The 27,761-nt window shown below is 40.6% G+C and overlaps 1 protein-coding gene across 1 annotated transcript in view; it reads right to left on the bottom strand.

The window, feature by feature from the left end:
- Positions 1–2,376: 2,376 nt before the first annotated feature.
- LPCAT1 (lysophosphatidylcholine acyltransferase 1) overlaps positions 2,377–27,761 on the bottom strand; it is a gene marked incomplete at its 3' end in the record, with an annotated part of 111,774 nt that continues 86,389 nt past the window's right edge. Inside the window, exons 3-9 of the mRNA XM_018566322.1 lie at positions 25,813–26,027; positions 18,800–18,912; positions 15,849–15,909; positions 11,194–11,252; positions 6,008–6,042; positions 3,854–3,908; positions 2,377–2,459 (exon numbers count right to left, since the gene is read on the bottom strand). Coding sequence (XP_018421824.1) covers positions 2,377–2,459; positions 3,854–3,908; positions 6,008–6,042; positions 11,194–11,252; positions 15,849–15,909; positions 18,800–18,912; positions 25,813–26,027 — 621 coding nt within the window. The remainder of the gene's footprint in view (positions 2,460–3,853; positions 3,909–6,007; positions 6,043–11,193; positions 11,253–15,848; positions 15,910–18,799; positions 18,913–25,812; positions 26,028–27,761) is intronic.

Genomic DNA, 27,761 nt, shown 5'->3' with positions numbered 1-27,761 from the left:
CCATGGGTGAAAGAGCAATTTACTCACATTACATCTTGGCACACAATGGAAGATAAAGTCACATTATTTATTCAGTTTAGCTGCTGTAGTGATAACATTGCAATGAGTGAAATGGATGTAATCAACTCTGCTTCAAGATAGGAGGTCACTAAAGCAATACAGTAGAAAAAGAAGCAAGCCTCTTTTCAGAGAAATGGTTGTTATAAATACTCTGTTCTGCAATCTTCTTGTACTAGCAAGACAATGCGGCTGCCAATTAGAATCCATTACATGTTCCCAAAAAAAAAAGAACGATTGTATTTACTGTAAAATCTTTGCTTGGAGAGAGAAGTAAGGGGCTGGGTAAGCGATTCATTAAGGGACACAGGGGTTAAGGGACACAGGACCAGAAGTAAATCATAGACAACTGGGTTACACCTGTGCCTTCAGGAGGATTTAAACACTGGGCAAAAAAAACAAAACAATGGCCAAACAGGTATGACCCGTTCCACACCCAAGATGCTACAGCTTTTGAAAAACAGTATTGGCAGTAGATTACAAAACACAGTAGGACCTGTGTTCCCTAATTAACTCCAGGGAGTAAAAAAAAAAAAATCGGAGGAAAAGACCGCGTGTACCTTGCAAGTACAGCAGTGGCAGGAATAAAACCTCATGTTGAAGGAGGGAAGAGATTGTGTGTGTAATGTGTGTGTTTTAATAAGTGCGTGATGTGTGTGTTTCCTTACGCGTGTATGTGTTTTATTAAGTGTAGAAATGTTTGAATATGCGTGTTTCCATATTTTGCCTAAGGCCCCATTCACACTTTGCGCAAAATCCTGCTATTTCTCGCATTTTTGCCGCGCGATATCGCGAGAAGTCGCCGGCCAATGTTATTCAATGGAGCTGTTCTAATGTACAGCTCCATTTCGCCCGTCGCTTCAGCAGGACCCTTTTTCCCGCGGATGTCGCGCAATGTTTCTATTCTTGAATGCAGCCCGATTGTGAAGGTCGCGCGATCATCGCCCCGAACAGTCACGCTATCCCGGCCCCGCTTGTAAGGTATGTCGCTTGGTGTGAATGGGGCCTAAGGCAGTGATTTTGAACGTTTCTTAAACCCGAGCACCCGAACTGCAATAACGTACTAAACTTATTTTCAGCGCTGGCACTTTGGGGTAAATAAATTGATTTTGCGTCGCAGTTTGGGCACTCGGGTTCAAAAGGGTTCGCCATCACTGCTCTAGGGCATTCATTGCGGTGCATTCCCAGTTTCTCTCCTCCCCTCTGGGTGCTGCTCTAGAGACACGGAACAGCATCCAGCGGGGAGGAGAGAAGAGTTCAGGCAACCGAGCAGGGTGGGGAGGAGAGCTGTAAGCCACGATGTCCTGCACCGCCAAGCTCAGCCTCTTGTGACAGATCAGGATGAGGAGCGGTGTGGGGGCGGAGACAGCTGTCACAGGTGGCAGAGCCAAGTCTGGAGGAATCAGCTGTCAAAATAGACAGGGTTTTCCTCCCCACACCACCCACTCAGCCTCCTGTGACAGTGAGTCAGGATGGAGAGTGGTTACAAGCAGTCAGCAATCAGCTGATCGCTCACTGCTTGTAAATAATGGGAGGACATAGTATGTTACTGTGACCCCAATTATGAATGAACAGGAAGTTCTCTATGTCACGTCCTGTTCATTCATTATTTTGGATATAGTAAACATACTATCTCCACAGATTATGAATGAACAGGAAAACACTCAGTATAGAGGATTCCTGTTCATTCATTACAGGGGCTGCAGAAAAAGAAGACTCTGTGTTCTCAATCTCTCATTCTATTTTAAAAGGGAAATGTCAGGGGTCTGTTTAGACCCCTGATATTTCCCTAGAGCCCCTGACAGTAAAAAATATATATATATGTATAGAAAAATAAAAATAAAATATTTTTTTTAAAATATAAAAGGTTACAAAAAAAATTAAAAGATTTTGGTGCACCTCTACTATATTGTGCCATGCTCACAGAGGGCTAGGACTTACCATAGCTGTAAATTTAAAATGCACATTGAGGCCAACAAGTACACTAATGTACTGGAGAGAAGACTGAAAGTGCATGTATGCGTTTTACTTTAGGAGAGCTTTCCAGTGAATTGACTGAAATTCTACCAGTGTATGGCCAGCCTTAGGGACGACACTTTGCAGATGAGCCTTGGTGTGAATGTGGATGTACATATATTTGCACGTGTGCAACAAAAATCTGTTTTTAATCTAAATGTGAGAAGCAATTTAAGGGATTTCTGTGCTAAACAGCTGAAACAAAGCAAATGTTCCTATTCTTTAAACAAAGCACGGGTTACAGGCCTCTAGAAGTAGAAGTAACAATATTAACAGTGATCAGCAACAAATTGAGGTACGTACTTGGCCATTACACGCCTTACATTGTGAGCATACAAGGCAGGGTTCTTCTTCTCTTCTTCAGAAGGAGTATAAATTGGAAGAAACTAAAACATATAAATGAAAAAAAATTTTGTCATGAATATTCAGAATAGCATTGACCTCTACCTTGAAAAATGAATTTCTACTTTTCTTATTAGTCTGCATTTACAAAAACAGATTAGACAACTCCCACTGCTCTGCTATGGTTTTATCCAGTGAGCCTTTTCATAAATACACAGGTTCAGCTTCCATTCTCATGATAGCATTATATAGTACTTGATAGTGTTAATAGATATGATAGACACATTAGTCCAATTTGTTTAACATGGTGGTATTTTCAAGTTAAATATTTTAATATATGTAACTTGTTCAGAGATAGGAAAGTAAATATTCAGCAAAGCAAACATTATCTTGAGTTACATTCTGTTCCACGTGCAAGTTTGATTTATTGGCCGGGGAACACAGTAAAAAATTAAGTTGATGTAAATAGTGTATAAGGCTAGATACTCTGGATGGCATAGATAAGTAGCTAATGTGCGGCTTAGGTTGCTAACCACTGAACGCACAACCTATAATGGTAAACACATGGAACAGTACACATGCCAGTGGCTAAGAGGCTGATCTTTCCTAGGTGATCACTGAGACATTCCTTGCAGAGTACAATGGGCGTCAATCACTCAGAACTACAAGTGCTCAGTCCAACCTCCCCATTGATGGGAGCAGTCAGCAAGCAGGTATTAAGCCTTCTCAACAGTCTTAGATACTAAATGGTTCAGCATAAAGTCTATTCAGCAACTATATGGATTAAAGGAATAATCGGACTTTGTACTTTTGTACAGTTCTCCTTTAACTGACCCTAACTCACCTGTCCTCCATTCTGACAGTTCCCTGGTGTATGGCCTGCTAAGCGGGGTAAGCATTGGTGTGCAATCTCGCCATGTTTCATGTTAGACCCTAACTTTGGGTGTCACATGAAACATGGTCAGAAACGTGAACATAGCCTTTAGTGTTTACCATAGTTACCCTGCTGTCTATCAATAGATTTAAACACAGTCTGTCCTAACAAAGGGTTAAAGATCTAGAAGCCTAGCTACTGCATTGCTTGTGAATGAGGGCAAACTCGATTTGTCGCCAGTCTTTGTATGGGGACAGACTTACTTTGAAATTGCTAAGAGTAGCCTAAAGTCTGCCCAAAGGCCTGCTCCAAAATACCACAAAAGGTAAGAAATGTTTAAAATATTTTTAGGTATGCTGTATGAATGGGAACACATACCAAACATATAGTGGGGCTTTGACTGCAAAAGTGGATATATACTTTAAGTACAGTTATCCTTTAAACACTAAAATACAACAAATATGGTAATTCAGAAAGTATCAACTAAGAAAAAAGGGTTAAAAATGTATACACTGCACACAGGAAACATTATACAAAACAACATTCTAATTAAAGGCTCCTTACCTCAATTTCTACATAGTTGTGAAACTGGCATAAAGAAAGCCAAAGTATTTTCATTCTGAAGAAAACAAACATAAATGTATGTAAATGTATTTATCTGCATTTCGTATGTATCACATTTCTGGAGCTTTTCTCTCTGCTATTTACATAGTTAGAGCTAGAATATACTAAAACATATAACATTTTGTATAGACTTTAAATAATGCTCTTCTAATTCTAATAAAATATTAGCCAACTCAGAGCAGGCATAAATGGAAAAAAAAAAAAAAAGTTTGAACCTCTGAGGATTTTATTGCAGTCTCTTCCTTCCTGATCTCTTGTCTTGATGTAGCAGGGACAAAGATTAAGGGGAAATATTCCCAATGAATTTGTAGATAGCAATTTCTCCACGCTAACCAAAACTAACATCAAAATGTTAGGAGCTGGGCTTCAGGATTTCAATGTACCTTGCAACACAATATTCATGCAGTTTGCAGGCATAAAGTTACTTTAACCCCTTTGTGACGGGACAAGTACACTGTACGTTCCCGCCACAAAGTGCCCAAATGACTGATCACGTACAGTGTACATGATCAGCTATTTGGAACTGTCAAAAGCTGGTAATCGCTGAGATCAGTATTGAGGCATCCATTAATAAAAGAATCACGCTTTTGTAAAAGTTTAATTATTCAAAAACTTAGGCTTTGACAGATACCTGATCACTTGTAGTGATCCGGTAACTCACAGTAATAGCTGTGGAGTATTTACCGCACTTACCATCACTATTTGACAGGATTAGGAAATCCCGCTGTGTATCAGCTTTTTGCTACATGTTTCAGCAATAGAAACATTTAACAAAATGTTTCTTTCTTGAAACATTGTAATCAGACTTCTGATCATTCAAGAAAAGCATTTCAGGGTCACTAAGGTTATTATTGGCTGTTCATAAGATTGGAGCAGCCTAATAATAACAACCAAACATTAATTAAATTATCAAGCAGTCATAGTGAGATCCATTCACAAAGACTGCTCGATAGAAGTTAAATGAAAAAAAAAAAAAAGTGTAATAAACAAATTGTGTAAAGTGTAAAAAAAATTAAAATGTATTTAAAACAAAAAAAATCAATATACATGTATTTTTATATTATACATATTATGAAAATTAACCCTTAACAATGAAGATCTGCAGCTGAGCTGCAGATTTGTTTTTCACCCTAAGGGCTAATTTCTTTTTAAAATGTAACCCCCTCATGTTGGCGAAGTTCAAAGCGTGACACTTAGTGAAAGTGACATTGTATGCCACTAACCTAACCACTATTTGGAGAAAAAAAAACTAAAATGTAAGCTTTTAGTTTTAGGCTGAAAACTACAGGGGGAAAAAAATGAAAAATCATAGTAAAAATACATTAATTTATTTTAATGCATTTTTTAAAGCTATGCTATTTTTCTAAAAAAAAAAAAATAATATTTAAAACTGGGGAAAATAGGTTTTTATTTTGTTCCTCTTTTTTATATTTTATTCATACTAAGTGAGGTTTTAGGCACACATATGTGATCTAAATATATAGCCCTATTTGTCCTCTAAAAAACAATATATAATAATATGTGTGGGTGCACTTAGTCAGAAAGTATATTACTGCCGTGGAAGAATCACACAACAAAAATGTAAAAAGTGAGTCAGTCATTAACTAACAGAAACTGAAAAAAGGCTCAGTCATGAAGGGGTTAAACTTACCAATGTTTTTAATGTTTATAGTTTTAATATTTTAAGTAATATCCAGCATTTAGTAAGGCGTTCCTGGGTATGACGTGCATTTGAAATTCACGTCAAATGCAGGGTGGTGGATTCCTATTGACTTTAATGGAGTGGTGTAGATGAGTTTAGCGTTGCTTCGGATGCAGCAAGTGCTATTAAAATATGTTTGCATTTTGTTTTGCCCTGATAACTGTACTCCCTACAACCTGCCCTGAGCAAGGCAATACAATTAGTAAAATATTTCTAAACCTATTACATGCAGTTGTTGAGTAAAAGTAGCAAACAATAGCAGAGAAGATCTTACACATTTGAGTTTACCAGAGGACAATAAATATTTTTGTGTGCAACATAAAATTGATAAATGTACCCATGCTGTGTGCACAGAACGCAATTAAAAAACAAAACAAAAAAAAAACACTTACGCTCCAGGACCCTGCCATGTCCAGGTTATTGTGTCCTAGAAAATAAACAAAGAAACTTGAAGATATAGCAGCAGTTTCCTGAAAATGCTATTTTAGCACTTTTACCTGCACAGCAAAAGCAGGAGAGACTATCGCCCCAAGGGATGTGGTGGGGGCACAGTTAGGATGGGAGCCTCTCCTGCCTCCAAAAGACTGGGCTATAAAACTTGAGAACCTGGGAGCGCTACTCACCTGCTGTAAACAGTGGGTATTCTTTGTCAGTCAGCGTGACAGATCTTGCTCTTCCTTCATTAATTTATTTTATCTGCCAATAATGCCAGCACAGTGGCATAGTGGTTAGCATTTCTGCCTTGGTGAGGACACTATCTGCAAGGAGTTTGCATGTTCTCCCTGTGTTTGTGTGGGTTTCCTCCCACACTTAAAGGACCACCGGATGGTTAATTGGCTCCTGTCTAAACTGGCCCTGTATATATGCAAGTGATATAGGGACCTTAGATTGGAAGCTCCTTGAGGGAAGGGACTGATGTGAATGTGCACTATGTATAGTGCTGCATAAATTGTTGGTAGTATATAAATACCAATAATAAAGAAGTAAATGTTGAGTGATAATAAAGTTAACTGTTTTTTAAGCCATTTCAAATGCTGAATAAATCACTATCATTGCATTCTGCTCCTTGATGGTCAAAAGTTATAGCTTCATGCAAAATAAGCTGGTGCTCTAAGCACTGATCCTGATATACTGTTTTAAGGGGGCTCCTTTCCCCTGCAGGGTCCTATATGTGCTAGTAAGCGGTGTTTCCACAATCATACAGGTATAGAAAGGAAAGACACTCCCGTGCTCCTCCCTCCTCCAAGCTAGTAGATGGACAGCTGCTGGAGACTGCTGTCCCTTGTGATCTTGTACTGGAAAGGAAGTTCAGGAAAGCCAAGTTAGAGCCAGCTGTATAGAAAAATGATAGTAAAATTTGTAGAAAATACTTTGCTGTGCTAAGTATATTTGTTTGATCTGGATTCATTTATAATTATAATGCCTTTATAAAAAAAAGAGGCATATGAAAGAATAATATTGGTAGTGTGGATGAAGTAGTTTAGAGATGGAAGTACAGATTTTGGTTACCTTAATGTTAATATAAATCTGGCTCTGTTTCACAATGCTTTCACAATTCACACTCGTTTAGTCATGTTGCGACACAACACCGTCTGCTTTATTTTTCCATGGTCCACAAGAAGGTAACCCCAGAGCCACCAGCCAGTGACTCTCCTTTCTGTGCCCTGCTCTGAAAGATTTGAAAATTCAGAGAGAAAAGCTGATTGGCTGCTGTGCAAATCTGCTTCAGATTTTATCTGCTCCATTTTTGATAAACTCCCCCCAATGTGTTTTGTTGCGGTGTGTGTGTCCATTAACCTCACCACATACGTTACAATCTGACTGTACAATCTTCATCTACCAACAACTATGTAGTGCAAGTGCCTGCCTGACTGGATACAAATTGATTGGATAGTTTAGGTAGGTCCTCCCGTTACATTGTTTTGGTAAATGTAAAGCTGATTATACAAATATTGTAAGGTCAGATTGTAATTGTATAGTGTTCCCTATTGTGGCCACACAAATACCGATCACTCGTTCATTCGATTAGCTACATGTGATAATTGTATACGATCACAATACAACCGATAATATGGTCGATTCAACATATACGCTTAAGGGGATTTCGATCAATCCATTCCCGGTACAATCATAACTAATCAATCGGTCACATTTTTACATTCTGATCGATCAGAAGCTATTGGTCAAGCAGTAATTCTAACTTCCTGTTTGTTCTGCTGAGGGAGGATTTCTGTGAGTGATTGTATCCAGCAACACTTTTTGAATCCTGTTGTGGCACCCCAAAATATTGCCAAAGTTCAGAAAGGTTGGGCTCTCCTTATGCTAGATTATTTATGTAATAATTACCACACCAAACAATGAAAAATATGGACTAAAAAGTGGCTGAAGAAAAGGGAGAACATTTCACATATTTAGATATTTCATAAACTAAAAAAGTCAAACAACTGATTGATTTGATTTACCCCAATTTGATCTACTTTGTAGAATCGCACATTGACCGTATCATAAAATCGCTATGTGTGTGGCCACCTTTAGGGCCTGTTTCCACCAGCCAGCATGTCTACCGCAATGTCCTGTGCCCGAAACTCAAGTGCATGCACTTTTTGTGATTGCACCGCACTGGAACAAAGTGCATTTTAGTACCACGCATTCGCGTGCGGACAATCGTACTGCGGGTGGGGGGCGTGTCTGCAGTGCGATCGACTTAAATGGCACTGCCCCAGAACGCAAAAGACTTTATGTATGCAACACCTTGCGTTCCGGGCACAGGATATTGCAGTAGATGTGCGGGCTGGTGGAAACAAGCCCTTAGAGAGACTTTACCCATCACTACCTGTCCCTGCGAAACCCTGCCCTCAGGACAGGAAGAAGGGGAAATCTCCCCAAAAGAGACACACACAGTAGTACAAACCTGACAGAAGTTCTAACCTTTTCCCATTCTATACAAAAGTACAATACGTTTTTCACTGGTGTGGGTTCCAACATTAACTTCCATGCAAAACTGCTATAACCTGAAGAAAAATATCAGGTGAAATAGTGCAGTGAAACAAAAGGTAATTTGTCAAACTCTAGAAGACAAACATGGAAATACAAAGTTAAATAATCCTCTTCTAGCAGCAAAGAATCAGCATAGATATAAGTCAGGTCACCTATGTTGTAGTATAAACACTATCATCTAGAATGGAAGGAGTTAAGTTCTCACGTGCCACTTAATGTGACAGTTCTGCTCTCAGCTCCAGGGAAAAGTTCTGGCTTGCACTTCGCAGCTATTGGTTTTGTAAACAAAATACATTACAGTCAAGGGATTTTGTAAATTCCCAAAAGCCAAATGACTTACCTTTATTTATTTTCTGTCACAAATAGTGACTCGGGGACAGAAGTGATTTAAACCTGGTCCACCTTCCCAGATGGTGCACAGAAGATTTAATCAATATTTACTGCACCATGTGGGTTATAGACACTTCTGCTCATCCCATACATTGTCTTCATTTCAACAGCCAAAGGCCAAACCGCAATATAATTCATGTGAATTTAAACATATTTACACAAAAAACGCATCCCGCACGTACACCGTCACAGCATTTAGTAAATGGGTTTTTGGGATGAATAATTACGCTAAATTGTTTAAGTGACCACAATAAAACTACTGATTAGATTCAAAGTTATATTGAGCAACGCCAGTTGCTATTTTTATATACCATGATGCATCCAGATTTCTAGAGTGATTATTAAAATTGTGGATGTTTGTAGTATTAAACTCTCACCCTTTTTTTTAGTATTGTATCTAGATCAAACAAATATACATTGCCCAGCAAATTATTGCTTTACATTTTTGGCCCAAACACCATCACATTTCCAAACAGCTGACTCCAACTCTCTCAGGTCAGCTTTCCTGAACTTCCTGTCCAGTACAGGACCACAAGGGACAGATCAGTCTCCAGCAGCTGTCCACCTACTAGCTTGAAAAAAGAAGGTTGGAGGAAGGAAGCGATGGGAGCAGGGAGGAGGAAAGTGACTTGCCTTGCTGTGCCTGTGTGTGTGTGTAGACACGCACGCACACCTTACTAGCACACATAAGGGTGGCTCCATAGTCACCTGCATGGGAAAGGAGCCACCCTAAGGCCTGGTTCTAACCATCTGCATTTGTTTTTTTTCCAGTACAGCCTGAACGCAAGTGCAATTTGCCTTGTCATGGAAGGGCTTACTTCACACCAACGCGGTAATATGCCCTTAAAGGGTTTCTAAACCCTCCGGCTTTTATGCATATATCTACTGCTAGCAAGCAGTATATATGTGCAAAAAGTAAAAAAAAAACACTTTAAAAGCGGTTTAAACTTACCGCTGTCTTCGCCGCGCAGTCCCGTCCGAAAACCCAAAACTGCTCGGGCGGACGCAAAGCATCTTGGGGCGGGCGCATGCGCAGTTTGGATTTTCGACCGGGAGACGAGGAGAGGCGCAATGTAAGTCTATGGACGCGTGCACCCGCATGCCGGCACCGTGGGACAGGAAGTGCCAGCAAGGACAGAGGAGTCAGCGCTGGATCGGACACCCGACGCAGCGCTGGAGAGAAGGCTGAAAAGGACAGAAAAGAAGAGGAAGATCGGATTAAGAAACATCATTTAAGGTAAGTGATGACATTTACATTGGGGGGAGGGAAAACATTTTTTGACTTTAATGTCACTTTAAATAAAAAATGGCATATGGTACTTTTTTTATAAGTGCATCACATCCCCGTGAGCCCATAGAACTGAATGAAATGTCACTTGTGCCATTTCAATATAGTTCTAAAAAAAAAGAAACAGTGCAATGCAGCTCGATTGAGCACATCTGCACTGTCCGGGAACACGCACACCAGTAACTGTGCAGTTGAGCGTGGCTGCTGGTGTGAACACACCCTAAAACAGGATATTAGGGCCAGTGCTTTTGATTAATATCACGTTAAGCCTATGATGCCTATGATGTGTATGCTGGGTTATGTTTGCAGGAGTGTCAAAAATAGAACCAAAAAAAAATCAGGATTGCTTGAGCCATGCTCTGCACGTCTGACTTCTCCATATTTATAGGCCTTGTCATTTGTTGCATCTCCGAAAATTATGACAGCAGTGTATGTGATATCTGTACAGTCTTAATCGGACTCTAGGATTCTGTAGGGCAGCTATCTGGGTGTGCCATTGTCTGATACGCTTGAGCACTTTTTTTTCCCGCAGACTTTTCTTGGCAAAGTTTTTTTTATAAAGCAGGTTGTTAGATCTTTCCTCAACCCCCAATTACACAGGCTTGGATCTGGCATGCATAATGGAATAACACATGTGCATATCCAATTTGTACAAACATACAAGGGCCAAGTTTGACAGGAGCTAATTAACCTACCAGCATGTCTCTACAATGCAGGAGGGAGTACCCAGGTGAACCTATTGGGACAAAGAGAGAACCAAGGACCCCAGTGTGGCAAGACATAAGTGCTAAACACTAAGCAACTGTGCCACCCTTTCCAGCAGTATGAAAAGGCAAAAGCAGGACACTATAAAAGGTGTTGAAAATACATATTATTTACATGTACCAAAGTTATAGTACTTACCATTTTATTTGGGTATCTCAAAACCACTGGCTGGACTGGCACAGCAGGAATAAATGCACCTAGAACAGAAAGACAGTTATCCTATCAATTATTTAATGTAGTAATATCCATTTAGTGAGCTTTAGGGTGCATTCATACTTCTGCACCTAAATTTGCATGTATTCTTACTGCATTTTCCACATACTGTGGTGTGTGTGGTCTGATTTTTTTTTTATGCATTTTGTATATGGTTTCCTTTATGTGTATTTTTACTAAATTGCACATAAAATGCATATATAGTGAATTCTTCAATCTTCCAAACTACTGCAGACCACTTTTTTGTACAAACACAGCCATAAAATCTACATGCCAAAATGCACAGAGGACGACACGTCATCTATTGACTATGCCGGCAGATTTCATCATACATTTAATTAGAAGCTTTTCTTGCATTTAAAAGGAACACGGATGTCATTTTAAATTTAGCCTGGCAAGGTGTCAGTAAAATTTTTTTGTTTTTATCATGTTTGTTATTGTGTATGTCTTGCACCTCTGGGATGTCAGAGCTTTCACTGCCCCCCTAATCCACTTGAACAGCAAATCTGTCTCATCTTTCATTGTTTCTGCCATACAGTATATCACTATAGCATGGATATACTATAACCAGTGGTATATGTACCCCAGGCTATATTTTTTCATTGGGGATGCCTCATAACAATGTGGAGATTCAACGAATCGTTAAAATGGATATCAGCAAGTATTTTAGATATTTCAAATTGTGGATGTGTGGTTAGCAGCATCCATTAAAAAATGTTCATCTATGGGTATGTGTATGGGTATGTCAGATACAGCCAACGCGTTTCAGGGGAATCAAACTTCCCCTACTTCAGGGCTTGTGCAACAATATGTGGTGGATTCAGGAAAAACTGTACTTTGTAGCCTGAATAAGGGCTGGATGAGCACTGTTTGCAGTGAAGAATAAATCCTGACAGATTCATTCCTCATTGCAAATAGCACTATTCCAGCTGTAATTCAGGCTCTCCCATCCCTAATTCAGGTATGAATCCTGACAGATTCATTCTTCACAGGTTCACTTTATTACCCTTCATGCTTAAGGTTACACAGGTTCACTTTATCACACTTCATAAGGGGTTACAGCAAAGTGTCTCTTTCCAAAATATTGCCAAATTTGACCATATGCTGATTCTCTTTTTGTCCTGTGCAGTACTGTTGCAACGAGGAACAATGCACTATAACGTAACTCTTTTTAATCTTGGTTGGAGAAAGGCGGGGTTTGACCAGCAAATGGGTCATTGTTGCCATCTGTGCTCTCTCTCCTATTTAGTGTGAGGAATAGACTAGGGGGCTGGTGATACCATAAAACATCTGCTACACAGGCTCCTGTTTGTGCTCCTAAAATGCAGAGACTGTCCTGTTGTAGTTTGCAGGGCACTGCAGTTACTTTGACACCTACAGTGATCTCTGAGCATCAGAAGAACTGATAGTCATCCTGCTCTGTGTTTTAGAGATGCTATCAAGCTTACAATAACCTTGCCAGTAAATATGCATGTATTGCCCAGTGTTGGATTATAACTGGGTTTCTCAACCTTTTTTCAGTCAGGGCACCCTTTCAAAGTATGCAAAATCATGAGCCACCCCAGCAGTCTAAAATTCTATAAACTGTAAATTTAAAAAATGATGTATAGTTCCCCCCAAATCTATAGCAGACCCTTAACTTGATAACTTGTGGGGGAGGGGGGGGGATTGTCAAGCACAAATGGAGGATTTGGCTCAGTCAGGAAGGCCAAACGTTATACAGGAGTCTTTAGTTGTACTTTAAGAAAACTGCATACAGTGAAGTATGATGCCAAACATACAAAACAAATTGGATTTTTGTACACACCATGAAATTCTTTTTTTTGGATGTTCACTGAGAATCATCTTTGGGATCCTTAAATACTGGCACATCCTCTACAAGAATTGTCACTGCTTTGTTAGGGAAGGACACCACCAGGTCAAATGTAGAAACCACCCACTTTTTGATGAAGGTTTCCACAAACGAGTATTGGATTGCAAAACGTTTGGGAGGTGTAAAAGGTTTATCAGGAGTAAACCAGTCTGCATATAGGTTGTCTGAGAATATCATGTACATGGAAAAAGTTTTAGTAGATCTCTTATGATCTTATACGGGTAGCAGCACTGGTGGAAGTTACTGGCTGCTCCTCCATCTTAAGGTTTGCATGTACCACATCAAAAAGAGCCAAAACTGTCTCTCTCAGCCTAGGTTAAAATTGTAACTTGGCCCATATAATCCTGCATAACTGCAGTGAAATCCTCTAATGTTAAAGTCAAGGAGGGAAATCACACCCAACAAAGCCAAAGTGGGGAGCAGGGGACAGCTTTCCAGGCTTTTAGTGTCAGGCCCTTGAACAAAATCACTGCAGACCACCTTGTAAATGTTAGAGGACTGTAAGCCAGAAGCTCCCATCACAATGGGACTGCTTCTCTTGTGTTTTGGATCTGATATGTAGTACGGCAAACAGGGTATTACATACAAGTTGTCCCTAAGGTAAAACGTTGAATATTCACTGGATGCAGGAGTGGTTCAAAAGGCCAGAGGTCTCTTCTAAGTACAGAAAAAATGCATTGCTTTGGGTTATTGCATTGTGCATGGTCTTATTAAATAAGCCAGAATCTCAATTCACTTACACCAAACCTTCAATAAAAAAAACACATTGACAAACATGGGTCACGGCAAGTACCATATAGTTTCACCTTCAAGCCAAAATATTTGATTTTAAAAAGAGGATTACATTTATCATGGCTCAGGACTCATGTACAGTGAAGCTCAGCTTATCTACTCAGCATTTCCCACTGAAGGGATACAAATGATACAATTACTATATGCACAGTTGCACCTCACTTAGATCAGGCAAGCTTTTGTTTGTCAAAAAATTGAAATCATGATCTAGAGATGGAGACAATATCACACAAGATAACCAAAATACTAAGCCAAAAACAATATATAAGAGGCATGGAACAGCTTTAAAAAGGCAAAAGGAAAAGCTCCAGAAACAATAATAAAAAAGGCTGTTACTAAAAGCTGTGGGTACAGCCAGACAGTATTATGCCCAAGCAAACAGTCGTGACTTTTTGTTTGACATAAATGAACAGATAGTGGCTCGAAAGATCCGAGAGCTATACATTCATAATCCCGCCTTATATGATCTGTCACTTCTACTTTTCATTCTCAAAACACATGTGCAGACAAGGGATCAGAGACAAATGAACTTAGGAGCATTATGATTTCAATATCCTCAATCATACAATAGAAATGTTCCAAAATGCTAGGAGTAATTGTTCTCATTCATGAACCTTAATACATGCTCATTACTTTATATATATTTTAGCTGTCCAAAGGCATTAAATATCAACAGGATCAACTTCAAAATCTTTTTTCTACAGTAGAAAAGGTAAGCTGGTACTCTATAAACAGATACCACTGCTGCGCCTATCTAGGTTATCTGATAAACAGCAGGTTGGGGGGGATAATGTTAAATCTATCAGTTGGATTTTTAAAATGCTTTCTGGGGTCAAAAGGTGCACACAGATTCCGTTCGCCCACATCATCATCATCCATCAGGAATCAGAAAGGTTTAATTATGATATTCATATGAATACTTTATTTCATTTACTAAATGAAATGATTTCTAATAAAAATTAAAAGGTTATGTGCATTCATTTCTGCCCTTAATAGGTTTAAATGTTTTCAAAAGGCAAATAGCTTATTTTATCAAAAGAGTAGAAAAAAATGCTATTGCACACCAGAAAGCAAACCAATAGATTACACTGTAGATAATTTGAAAACAACACAGAGCAGTTTGTTATTATTAATACCAGGAAAAAAACAGGAAGCCAGAAAAAATGGTGGCAAGGTGACCTAAACAAAAACAAAACCCTAATGGGCAGTACACTCTGGTGAATAAATAAATGGAAGACCTGCTTTACTCACAGCCCTCCACCCCCAATTATACAGCTTATAAAACCCTGAAAGAAAAAAAAACTCACCTAGGTTTCGGGATTTGATGCTTGTAGGAGGTGTGGGTATCATCACATTGTCCTACTGTTGCCTCTTGGGGAAGTGAACGCTTGAAATTTTGAGTGCCCAGATTTTCCAGGAGGCATTGGGGGGTAAAAGTGGACCTTCCATTTTTATGGAATGTCCACTTAATCATTGAAGAGCAAAACTAAACCTTTGCTTAATATCTTTTTCACAAGTATTGAATATAAATGGTAATTATCCCCCTTTCACTAAAAGGGTACTTTGGTTACTCCTGTGTTAATATCAATATTACTATCTGATACTCTAGTAAAGCAAAATACAACAGCTGATGAAATGTCAATGATGTAAATTAATGTGTGCAAACAAAAAGTACATAAATGAGGGTTCGTTCAACACACAGACAAGGTAAATAATAATGTAATACTGTACAAATATCTGCTCCACTTAAACCAGAATTCACAAACGCTGCACAATACACACAGCTGGAAAAGCTGGCATAGACTGAATGAAGCTTTTGTGATTTCGGCAAAGACACAAGAGCAATCTAGAGAACTGGCATAAAACATGCCGTACATTCAGCTAGATTTAATGCCACAAAATATTAATTTCCTACCAGGTTTGAAGGTGATGAGGCAAGATCTGTTGGTGCATGTTCCTTCTGGAAAGATCATTACCTGTAAACAAGAGAATAGAAAAGTAAATGATCCACCTAAAACTAGCAACAACAGAGGAAAAAAAGGATAGTATGAGATACTGTGCATTCTGAATATACTGTACTGGCTAGCAAAGAATATTACATATACACTTAGGCTCGGTTCATCCCATTGCATATGCATTTTCCTGCGTTTTTTATGCACATTTTTCAAGCGCTGCCACTGGAGTCTATGAGGCCAAAAATATGAATTGGTTCGCCAAAAATTCACCTGTACTATCTTTTTCGAATGCACTGTGCAGTGTAGCGCACAGGTGTAGCCCCATAAAGAGGAACTGTATGTATATTTTTAAAATAACTACAAAGGCGCCTTTAGAAATGTTTAGTAATGACAATCTACAAACACATACCTTTTACTTACTGGAACTCTAGCACATGTGACTAGAACATGTGACCGTGCACATCTTCTAAGGGGAGGAAAATGCCTTTCCCTGAAATCTCGTGAGATTACAAATGAAATTTCCCAGCACTTTTCTGCTGATGTAACCTTCCGGGGGGAAATGCTTGGGCACGATTACATAATTTGTGCCAAACAGGACCGGGAAGTGGAAAAAAGAAATTGTAAGTAAAAATATGTTTAACAAATAACAAATAAATGTAAGATAATTTCTTATCAGCATGCAGAGCTGCATGCTGATGTGATTTTTAGTGGAAAGGGGTAACAGTCCACTTTAAGCAGAAATTGACCCCATTTACACCAAAAATGCAAGCCGCAAACTTATTATGTAAAAACAGCTGAACAAGTAGCCCAAACAATAGGGCATGGCAGTGCATTGATTAGATCTTCATTGCGCTTCCGTGTATATGTTTACAGACATCTACAAAATGAAGCTACATTTAATTTTTACCAGTGAAGGCATAACTGGATTTACCTGCGTTTTTTTAGTTTACCTTTAAAATGTATTTCCATTTTTAGAGCCAAATCGGGTTAACACCCAATATATTTGTTACATGTTCCCATTCACAAAGCATTATAAAAAAACAACTACAATGGCCGCTTACTTTTTTTACTTGATGAGAAATCTTACTTAGTTTTCCCCTTCTATGTAATGTTAAGGAGGGGGCTGGGGTGTTATGTGCATCATATTTACCCTTGTGTGTACTGTGCTGGCAGATCTACATTTTCACTTGTAGAATAGATGTGCACACTGTCTGCCCTAAGAAAGGGTTAAACATTGCAAGGCTTGGGTGGTACATTGTATTTAAGGCCCCATTTACACCCGGGGGCTGAACAAATTCCTCAGGGATACCCATGTGATCTCCAGCGGGTGGAAGGGGCTGTAGAACACAACAGCAGCTGACACCACCCACAAACAGTCTGCACCCAGGTACGATCATCCACAGGTAATCACAGACTGTTGAAATACTTGTGAACAGCAGTGGCAGCTGTCATTCGATTATACAGCGCCTCCCTCCTGCAGGAGATCGCATACGGAGGAATTTGTGAGACTGGTGTGATCTGCCCCATTCGCAGGGTGAAACTGCCCCTCATCTAACTGCACATTGCAAGGTGAACAGTACAAGCTGACTATAGAACCCTCCATATAAATCTGCTCCAAAAAGCAACCAGAAATTTAAGAAATATAGGTTTAATTATTTTTAGGTATGCTGTGTGAGCGGGAACACATAATAGCAGGGTTTTCTCAACTTCAAAAGTACAGATATATTTTAACCTTAATTCCTTGTCTTTTGTCATTTAAGGCTAAAAAGTCTTCCTTAATCTACAACTAATGCAAAAAGATTTGGTTTAATCTGTTAAACTGACTATAGTAAAGAGACATTTATTCTGATTTCCATCGAACAGTGCTATACAAGTAACCAGTACTCAGTGCCCTTTAGGTAACAGTCCCTTGAAACATTAAACATCCCTGTATATGTGACAAGCCCATAGCATATCTTCATTATCTATACACGCTCTCTGGAGACGATGCCAGGTGTTCTCAGAAAATAAGGGCAACCACAGGACAGATAAATCAAAGATTTCATATATCAGAGGAATATAAGAAAATGTATTTTTAGCAACACTGTTTATACTTCTGCTGTGAACATGTTTTTTATCACCACACTTTAAGCATACTATAACAACTACAAAACAGATCACTTATTTGCTCAACATACGTCAATAGCCTTTTTTATTGGTTTTGGATGTAGTGGGGAAGGATTAGGTAGCATTGCTGTTTGGGGCTACGTTAGAGAGATTTCCTCTCACTTCCTGTTTTGCTGACACCATTTTACCAGACAGGAAGTGAGGTAAATCCACCAATGGCGACACAGACAGAAGTAAAAACATGTTTTGTTTTGTTTTTTTCAGTAGGGGAAAGCTAAAATCTCTATCAGATTTGTACTGTCTGTTTCTCTATTGCAGATTTTCCCTTACTTCCGCTCAGGTACATTTTAACTGTTTTGCTGCCACCGACATATGCCGTATGTCGCTGGGAGTGGGCCCCTGTAAACGGACTCCCAGCAGCTATCTGTTTAGCTGTGTAAAGCTGACCGTTGGCTTTACACTGGAAGCGATTCTGGTGGCTAAGCTGACGGCAGATCAGTTCCAGATGCCAGTGAAGAGAGTTCCCCCCACTGCCCCTCCTGAGGCTTGAGACCTGCATTACAGGTGTCGGTGGATAGAGGGGAGATAGACCATCCATTCACTAATCTTTTCTCTGCTGAATTGAACAGGAAGCAACACTGTTTGCATTACTTCCGTCTCCTCAGGCTAGAGAAGCCAGGGAAGAAGCTATTCAAGTGCGATCTCTGCCCCCTAATGTAAACCCCTAATGTCACCAAAGAGAATGAGTTGTGTAAAGATTTATTTTATGTACTCATGCAAGGTAAGAGCCAAGCATTTTACACACCTGTGGCCATGTACCATTAGAGTGGGCTCGTCTTCGAATTTCCTCTACCGTCTTCTTCCGAGAGTCCTGATCTGAGCGAGAAACAAATACTGGCCTAATGTAGTTGATTAATGCTGTGAAGAAAGAAAAAAATACATTTGTATATAAAAGTCCTTTTTTAGTCTAGGAAATTCAGTTAAACCTGTACTGTATAAAAAAGTTAAAGCACATTGTAGGAATACAATGCAAATAAGGCAAGCGCACACCAGAATTTAGTATTGCTTAATGATTCATACAGAATAATAAAAGCTAATTTGTTATAAAATGAATATATAACTTCCGGTATCTAATACATTAGAACAGGATCAGGTAATTGTTTACAATCTAATCAACATGTAATAGTTTCACAAACCTTGCTTTTATCCCTAGTTTTAACTATGTTCACAGGCCAGAAATATTTTTGAATACCATGTGTATAATGGGCTATTTAGTAGTACAGTCTTTACAGAGTGACTGTGCTTTACCACTCCCTTTACATCAGTGTAGTCTTTCACACAAAACTTTAAACTGTTTGGGGGCAGTGGTGGTCAACTTCATTTATTTTAAGGTGTGCACATAATATTCAATAAATGTAATGCTGCATAAAGCTGTCAGAGACTACAGACATGCTATAGGAATTGTTTCAGACTGGGGACATGCTATGAGAGTTGTTTCAGACTGGGGACATGCTATGGGAGTTGTTGTAGACTGGGGACATGCTATGGGAGTTGTTGTAGACTGGGGACATGCTATAGGAGTTGTTGCAGACTGGGGACATGCTATGGGAGTTGTTGCAGACTGGGGACACGCTATGGGAGTTGTTGCAGACTGGGGGCATGCTATAGGAGTTTTTGCAGACTGGGGACATGCTATGGGAGTTGTTGTAGACTGGGGACATGCTATGGGAGTTGTTGTAGACTGGGGACATGCTATGGGAGTTGTTGTAGACTGAGGACATGCTATAGGAGTTGTTGTAGACTGGAGACATGCTATCGGAGTTGTTGCAGACTGGGGACACCCTATGGGAGTTGTTGTAGACTGGGGGCATGCTATAGGAGTGGTTGTAGACTGGGGACATGCTATAGGAGTTGTTGTAGACAGGGGACATGCTATGGGAGTTGTTGTAGACGGGGGACATGCTATAGGAGTTGTTGTAGACTGGGGACATGCTATAGGAGTTGTTGCAGACTGGGGACACGCTATGGGAGTTGTTGCAGACTGGGGACATGCTATAGGAGTTGTTGCAGGCTGGGGACACGCTATGGGAGTTGTTGCAGACTGGGGACATGCTATAGGAGTTGTTGCAGACTGGGGACATGCTATAGGAGTTGTTGCAGGCTGGGGACATGCTATAGGAGTTGTTGCAGACTGGGGACATGCTATAGGAGTTGTTGCAGGCTGGGGACATGCTATGGGAGTTGTTGTAGACTGGGGACATGCTATGGGAGTTGTTGCAGACTGGGGGACATGCTATAGGAGTTGTTGCAGACTGGGGGACATGCTGTGGGTGTTGTTGTAGATTGGGAGGGACGCTATAGGTGTTGTTGTAGATGGAGACATGCTATACGATGTGTTGTAGACCAGGGACTTGCTATAGGAGGAGTTGTAGACCAGGCTTATGCTATAGGGGTTGACCAGGGACAAGCTATATGGAGTGTTGTAGACTGGGGACATTATATAGGCATTGTTGGATTTATGCTACCCACAGCCCTCTTAAAAACTACATGTGCCACATTTGAGTTGAGTTTTCTCTTCCATTATAAGATCCATTATAAAAGATCACAGGGGGAGAAAAACAAAAAACATATGAAGAGAAAAGATGGACAGCACAGAAAAAAGTAAGACAATGTGAAATAAATAAACCAAAGAAGTTGTGGAGCCGAACAGGGCCAACCAATCAGAAGCCGATTAATCGATTATTGAAAAAGTTGACAACTTTTTCAATAATCGATTATAATCGATTATGTCGATTAGTTGTTGCAGCCCTACATATTTTCTAATACAATGTGTATAATGGGCTGTTTAATAGTACAGTCTTTACAGAGTGACTGTGCTTTACCACTCCCTTTACATCAGTGTAGTCTTTCACACAAAACTTGAAACTGTTTGGGGGCAGTGGTGATCAACTTATTTTATTTTAAGGTCCGCACATAATATTAAATAAATGTAATGCTACATAAAGCTGTTAGAGACTACAGACATGCTATAGGAGTTGTTGCAGACTGGGGACATGCTATGGGAGTTGTTGTAGACTGGGGACATGCTATGGGAGTTGCTGTAGACAGGGGACATGCTATGGGAGTTGTTGTAGACTGGGGACATGCTATGGGAGTTGTTGCAGACTGGGGACATGCTATGGGAGTTGTTGTAGACTGGGGACATGCTATGGGAGTTGTTGTAGACTGGGGACATGCTATGGGAGTTGTTGTAGACTGGGGACATGCTATGGGAGTTGTTGCAGACTGGGGACATGCTATGGGAGTTGTTGCAGACTGGGGACATGCTATGGGAGTTGTAGACTGGGGACATGCTATGGGAGTTGTTGTAGACTGTAGACACGCTATGGGAGTTGTTGTAGACTGGAGACACGCTATGGGAGTTGTTGCAGACTGGGGACACGCTATGGGAGGTGTTGCAGACTGGGGACATGCTATGGGAGTTGTTGCAGACTGGAGACATGCTATACGATGTGTTGTAGGCCAGGGACTTGCTATAGGAGTTGTAGACCAGGCTTATGCTATAGGGGTTGTTGACCAGGGACAAGCTGTAGGGAGTGTTGTAGACTGGGGACATTATATAGGCATTGTTGGATTTATGCTCCCCACAGCCCTCTTAAAAACTACATGTGCCACATTTGAGTTTTCTCTTCCATTATAAGATCCATTATAAAAGATCACAGGGGGAGAAAAAAGATATATGAAGAGAAAAGATGGACAGCACAGAAAAAAGTAAGACAATGTGAAAGAAATAAACCAAACCATTACCTACTAGAAGCCAGTCTAATGAATATTTTCCCTTCACTGGCTCAAGTAAGCACCAAAAACAGACTACTGTCTGCAAGAGCCTCAAGTTGGGCACCAAAGATCTAGGTTACAAATCCGGTTATTTATTCACAGAAAGCACTTGGGAACAATGCAAACTAGCATGCAAGCTACCACTAGAGGAAGGAACCTAGAAACCTACATATAAAACCTGATCACAAGCAGCAAGCACAAGCAGCAAGCACGTGAAAAGCAAGTCAAAACCTAGTTCTCATTGAGCACACCAGAAAACAAAGTTCAAATGTGCTCTTGAAACTTGAAAAATGTAAAAAAAAAAAAAAGAATATGCCAGAATGAAAATATGGAAGATACTAATGCTTATTTGTATTTAAAAGGTGAAGGCTCTACAACACTACATTTACATATTAACAATTCTCAACAAAGTGTAGGGCGCTTTACACATTAGTCTATTTCTGGAGTTATTTCATGCATTTCATTAACACGAATAAGATGCACTCCATGTTCAAAATACAATACTTTCTATTGAATTTTACATCAAAGAATAGACTGAAATGTGTCAGAAATGTGCAGGTGTTATTTCATACATCTTAAGGGAGTGAGTTTGTTCTCATTTACAATACACTAAATTAAAGCAGCAAATACCACAATCGCCTTTTAAACACCTAAATCTTAATACCATATAGCACCTCAATTTGTTTGTACATAAATGTATATGGTTTGCATCTGTGCATAGAATTTTGGTACACTTCTGATGACATTATTCTGTACTCTGAAGCTCCCACTGGGCTCTGCTTGTTAGCATTTTTAGCAACCCAGAGTTGTATGCAGATCTATACATTTCACTCTAATTAAATAAACAGTTTTAGTCTATTAACATTCCGAGAAACTATACATTTCCGTATCAGACATCCCGAGAAGACTACTGAATAACTACAAACAGGGTTTTCTTTGGAAAGCATCCAATTTTCTGCACGGAGATCTGAAACTTTAATAGAGCAACACATTATCAAAAAGCTCAGCATGAAACAGTGCTGCCTACATACAATGTTAAAGTACCTATATTGTAGAAAGACGCGGACAAATTAGGAGTACGAAGAAATCACAAAGCTGGCAGCATCAATCAAAATGCCACAAAAGAATTTTAAAGCTGAACTCCAGGCAAACACCGTACACAGATGAAATACATATAAAGGGAGCTGTTTTACCGAACAAACGATTTGTATTTATGTCCATCCAGTATTGAGATATAAACAGCTCTGTCACACAGCACAGCCAGGCACATGATACCACTTGTTACAGTTAGGAAATACACCTGTGTCATCCCCCAGACACCCTGCCTGCTTACTGGAAAGGAGCAGCAGCAGACTGATAAGATGCTTGCTGCGAGACCCATTGAAATTCTCACTAACTGCCCACCATCATACCCTCTGCTCTCCTTACCTGCACATACTGCCCAATGTCACATGCTCCGTACTGCTCCCCTGCACATACTGCCCAGTCATGTCCTCCGCTCTCCTCCCCTGCACATACTGCCCACTGTCATATCCTCCGCACTCCTCCCCTGCACATACTGCCCAATGTCATATGCTTGGCACTGCTCCCCTGCACATACTGCTCAATGTCATATGCTCCGCAATGCTCCCCTGCACATACTGCCCAATGTCATATGCTCCGCACTGCTGCCCTGCACATACTGCTCAATGTCATATGCTCCGCAGTGCTCCCCTGCACATACTGCCCACTGGCATATGCTCCGCACTCCTACCCTGCACATACTGACAACTGACATATCCTCTGCACTCCTCCCCTGCACATACTGCCCACTGTCATACCCTCCGCACTCCTCTCCTGCACATAATGCCCACTGTAAAATCATCTGCACTCCTCCCCTGCACATACTGCCCAATGTAATTTGCTCCACACTGCTATCCTGCACATACTGCTCAATGTCATATGCTCCGCACTGCTCCCCTGCACATACTGTTCAATGTCATATGCTCCGCACTGCTCCCCTGCTCATACTGCCCACTGTCATATCCTCCGTACTCCTCCCCTGCACATACTGCTCAATGTCATATGCTCTGCACTGCTCCCCTGCACATACTGCTCAATGTCATATGCTCCGCACTGCTCCCCGGCACATACTGCTCAATGTCATATGCTCCGCACTGCTCCTCTGCACATACTGCCCACTGTCATATGCTCCGCACTGCTCCCCTGCACATACTGCTCAATGGCATATGCTCCGCACTGCTCCCCTGCACATATACTGCTCAATGTCATATGCTCCGCACTGCTCCCCTGCACATACTGCTCAATGTCATATGCTCTGCACTGCTCCCCTGCACACACTGCCCACTGTCATATGCTCCGCACTGCTCCCCTGCACATACTGCTCAATGTCATATGCTCCGCACTGCTCCCCTGCACATACTGCCCACTGTCATATCCTCCGCACTCCTCCCCCCGCACATACTGCCAAACTGTCATATGCACTGTCTTACCCTCCACACTTCTCTCGTGTACATACCGCCTGCTGTCATACTTTTTATGCCCCTCCTTTACATAAACGGTCTACTCTCATAACCTCAGCACACCTCCCCTCCCTGCTCCTACTGCCTGATCTTCACACTCCTCCCCCTCTGCATATTCTGCCTATTGCCATGCCCATTACACTCCTCCCCTGCATTTACTGCTGCCGTCATACTCTCCATACCCCTCCATTGCACAAACTGTCCACTCTCATACCCTTAGTAGGCATCACCTCTCTGCCCTTCCTGCCTACTCATACCCTTTCCATCCTCCCCTGCACATGCCGTCCATTGTCATATGCTTTGCACTCCTCGTCTTTACATACTGCTCACTAAGACAATTTAGAATTTTTTGTAATATCCCTAAATCCCTGTCTTTTCTGAAAGAGGCAAACTTTGCCTCGTATATCTACTTTTTAAAATTTTGCCCATAAATTTTGTTAAACTTTAAATAACAATCACAGGTTTTGTGAACCGTCCCCTACAGCTTGTGAGCTCACCTCTGTCTCTCAGCCCTCTTCTCTTATTAGCATGTTCTTTGATAGTGCAAGAACACTACAGCACAACTGACTGGCTGAGTCTACTGCTTCTTCCTCTGCCAGCCTAAGCTCTGCTGCACAAGGACAACAAGAGACTTATAACAAGCCACAGTCAGGTACGTACACTGCTTGTATTTGTAAAAATACATTAAAGCCCAACTCTGGGAAAATTGAATGTTTGCGGCTGACCCCTGCACTGCAAGGGTTTAATGGCTTGTTAATGCCTAGGGGACAGGAAAAGACTGTTTTGTTTACCTGATCTCTGTTCACCCAGACAGTGCTCTCCTCTCCATCTGTGGACTGTCTCTCAGCATCATTACATGCAATGCAGGGTTATGGAGCCTACACTGTACTTGATGAGTATAGCGGTCTTTAGATCGCCAGAGAGAAGGGGATAAGAAGCTGCGAGGACCGGTCTAGATGGAACCTGCGGAAGTGGGGATTAGATACATAAAAGAGCTTTTTCCTGTCCCCCAGGCATAAAAAAACAGTTAATCTTTGCAGTGCAGGGCAGCCCCGCTGCAAGGGAAAACTTTTATTTCCTTGGGCTTTAAAGACGTATTAATAAGTACAGAGCTGCAAGATGTGTTTCTTTCATAGCTGCGTGGAGCTCAGCTTTAATTTACCAGCGGTATAAATGGTAATTTCAAGGAGTCCAACTATCCCTATTGGAAATGTAACAGATTACTCAACAGGAGGGGTGGAGATACCATGTTGTAGCAGTAGAAGCGAGACTTTAAGATGGGAGCAAAGAATATCACCAGTTCAGTCCCCAAGAGTCAAAGAAAACAGCTCCATAGAATCCATAGATTCCACCTGTTTGCTAAAATATCACTTTTATGTAAACTGGCCCTTTATTTTAAACAAGAATCATAAAAGTTATAGTCTGTTTACAGATTGTATGCTTTGAATTGGTCACTTACTTCCCCAAACAGGAATGTCTTTGCTTTCTGCTTTCATCACAATGGAGGCCATTGTCATTGTTACTGGAATGGCATCAAAATAAGAAGAATGTGGCGCCAAGGTCAGAATTGGAGCCTCAGCAGGCAGGGCTTGTCTTCCCTTTACGGTCACCCAGTGGAAGCCACCAGCAAACCACATTGTACGCATAATTACTTTTAAGGTAATGTCCAATATCCTGCAAATAAGCATAATCAAAGCAAACCATTATTAAAACATGAGATTGCATTGCCCCAACCAAGCCTTTAAAGACAAACAACACGTATGTTAATACAATTTACTGATATATTTCTGACACTTTATTTCTGTACTGTAATTGGAAATGTAATGCCTTTTACTGGCTTCAAGAATGGACTCCTTCCAGGCTTCATAGCTGCAGGATTGTGATACAGGCACTGCTCTGGGTTTGGAATTCATAAAACCCACACCGTCTATGGACTGTCCACTACGTGGTCTTTAATTGCAACGTTGCTGTGTATAAAAGGACAGGGGGTATGGCAACAACTAAACTGTGCTAACTCACATAAGCATGTGTACAGAATGGTCACCAACATTTCCCTGCTGGCCTGCATGAGCTGTCGATAGGAGAACCGCAAATAATTATAAATGCAAATGCTTGAAAAATCACACAAATTAAATACATTTCTGGACATAACTGGATCTCCTTAATGTTAGAAGGTAGATCAAGGTTATTCTAGTAAATGTGGAAAAAACAAAAGGAGCGCTGCTACCGAAAAAGTATTAATGATTTGATGTAATACATTAATAATAATAACATATGTGTAGAAAGTGGTGGATAACTCACTATTTGGTGGAGGCAGCAAGAAATCCCTGACGAAAGGATGGATAGTTGTGTGCTCACATGGAAGAAATCCTGCATGATCCTATGGCTGGAACAGGGGAGGAAGGCTGGTGTGTCATGGAGCCTCTGGTTGCAACATGTGTCAGCAGCTATCACTTGGAATGAGCATTTCCCGGGATGTAAATGGTGATGTACGGGCTCAGCTGGCCAGGCTGTTCGGAGAAAAGTAAATGCCGCCGCTCGGTTTACGATATTAAGCTACCGCTGTGTGGGGAAATTGGTGGAAGTCCGTGGGGGAGAGAGAATTCAGGCAAGGTTGTAAAGTAATCCTTCTCATGGAACGGGGTAAGGTGTATAGGCTACGCATTTCGAGGCTATGCCTCTTTGTCAAGCCAGAAGGGAGAAGAACAAGAACTGGTGGGAGTATGAGAGACTTTTTAAATTTGACAGGTGGGCGGAGCAAACGGCCGTGTAGTGGTTTCATTGGTGGGAACATAGAAAGAGGCTGGTCAAGCGTTACAGTTGTCGGCAATAGAGCCGCATGTTCCGAAAGCTGAGACAATTAACAAAATCAACTAAAAACTTAACTTTTAATGGATTGACTAATAAGTATAGTGCAGGGGTGGTGGAATCCTCCCATTGCTCACAAAAGATTTAGATGGGAGCAAATGGAGTGAAGTATAATGAATTATAATAAAATTGATTAATTAAAAGATATAAATGAATGGGACAAAAATTATTCCAATGTGTCTATTATGTTACAGATTATATGGAAAAGGAATCTAAAAAGTGTAAGTGTATTAAAAGTGGATGTACGTATTAAGTATGTAAAAATTGTTGCCACATATTTGGTAAGAAGTATATATAATATATTAAAAATCCATGAATATATTAAAATTAAAAGTTGGAAAAAGGGAAGGACTGTACGCAGGGGTCCTCTCCCTGTTAAAGGAGACAGGAGACCGCACACCTTACACCACCATTAATTTGCACCCCCAGTACTGCGCTCACCATTTTTTCTGGTTTGTTCTAGTAAATGCCCCTTTCATACCATTGCAGTGTGTTACCACAAGCACTTTACCTTGCCTGTTAAATGCCATTACTTAATTT

The sequence above is a fragment of the Nanorana parkeri genome, unplaced genomic scaffold (genome assembly GCF_000935625.1).
Source record: "Nanorana parkeri isolate BGI_ZX_2015 unplaced genomic scaffold, ASM93562v1 scaffold937, whole genome shotgun sequence".
Classification (NCBI taxonomy): domain Eukaryota; kingdom Metazoa; phylum Chordata; class Amphibia; order Anura; family Dicroglossidae; genus Nanorana; species Nanorana parkeri.
The sequence above is the reverse complement of the archived record's forward strand: the minus strand, read 5'-3'. Positions and strand labels throughout refer to the sequence as shown.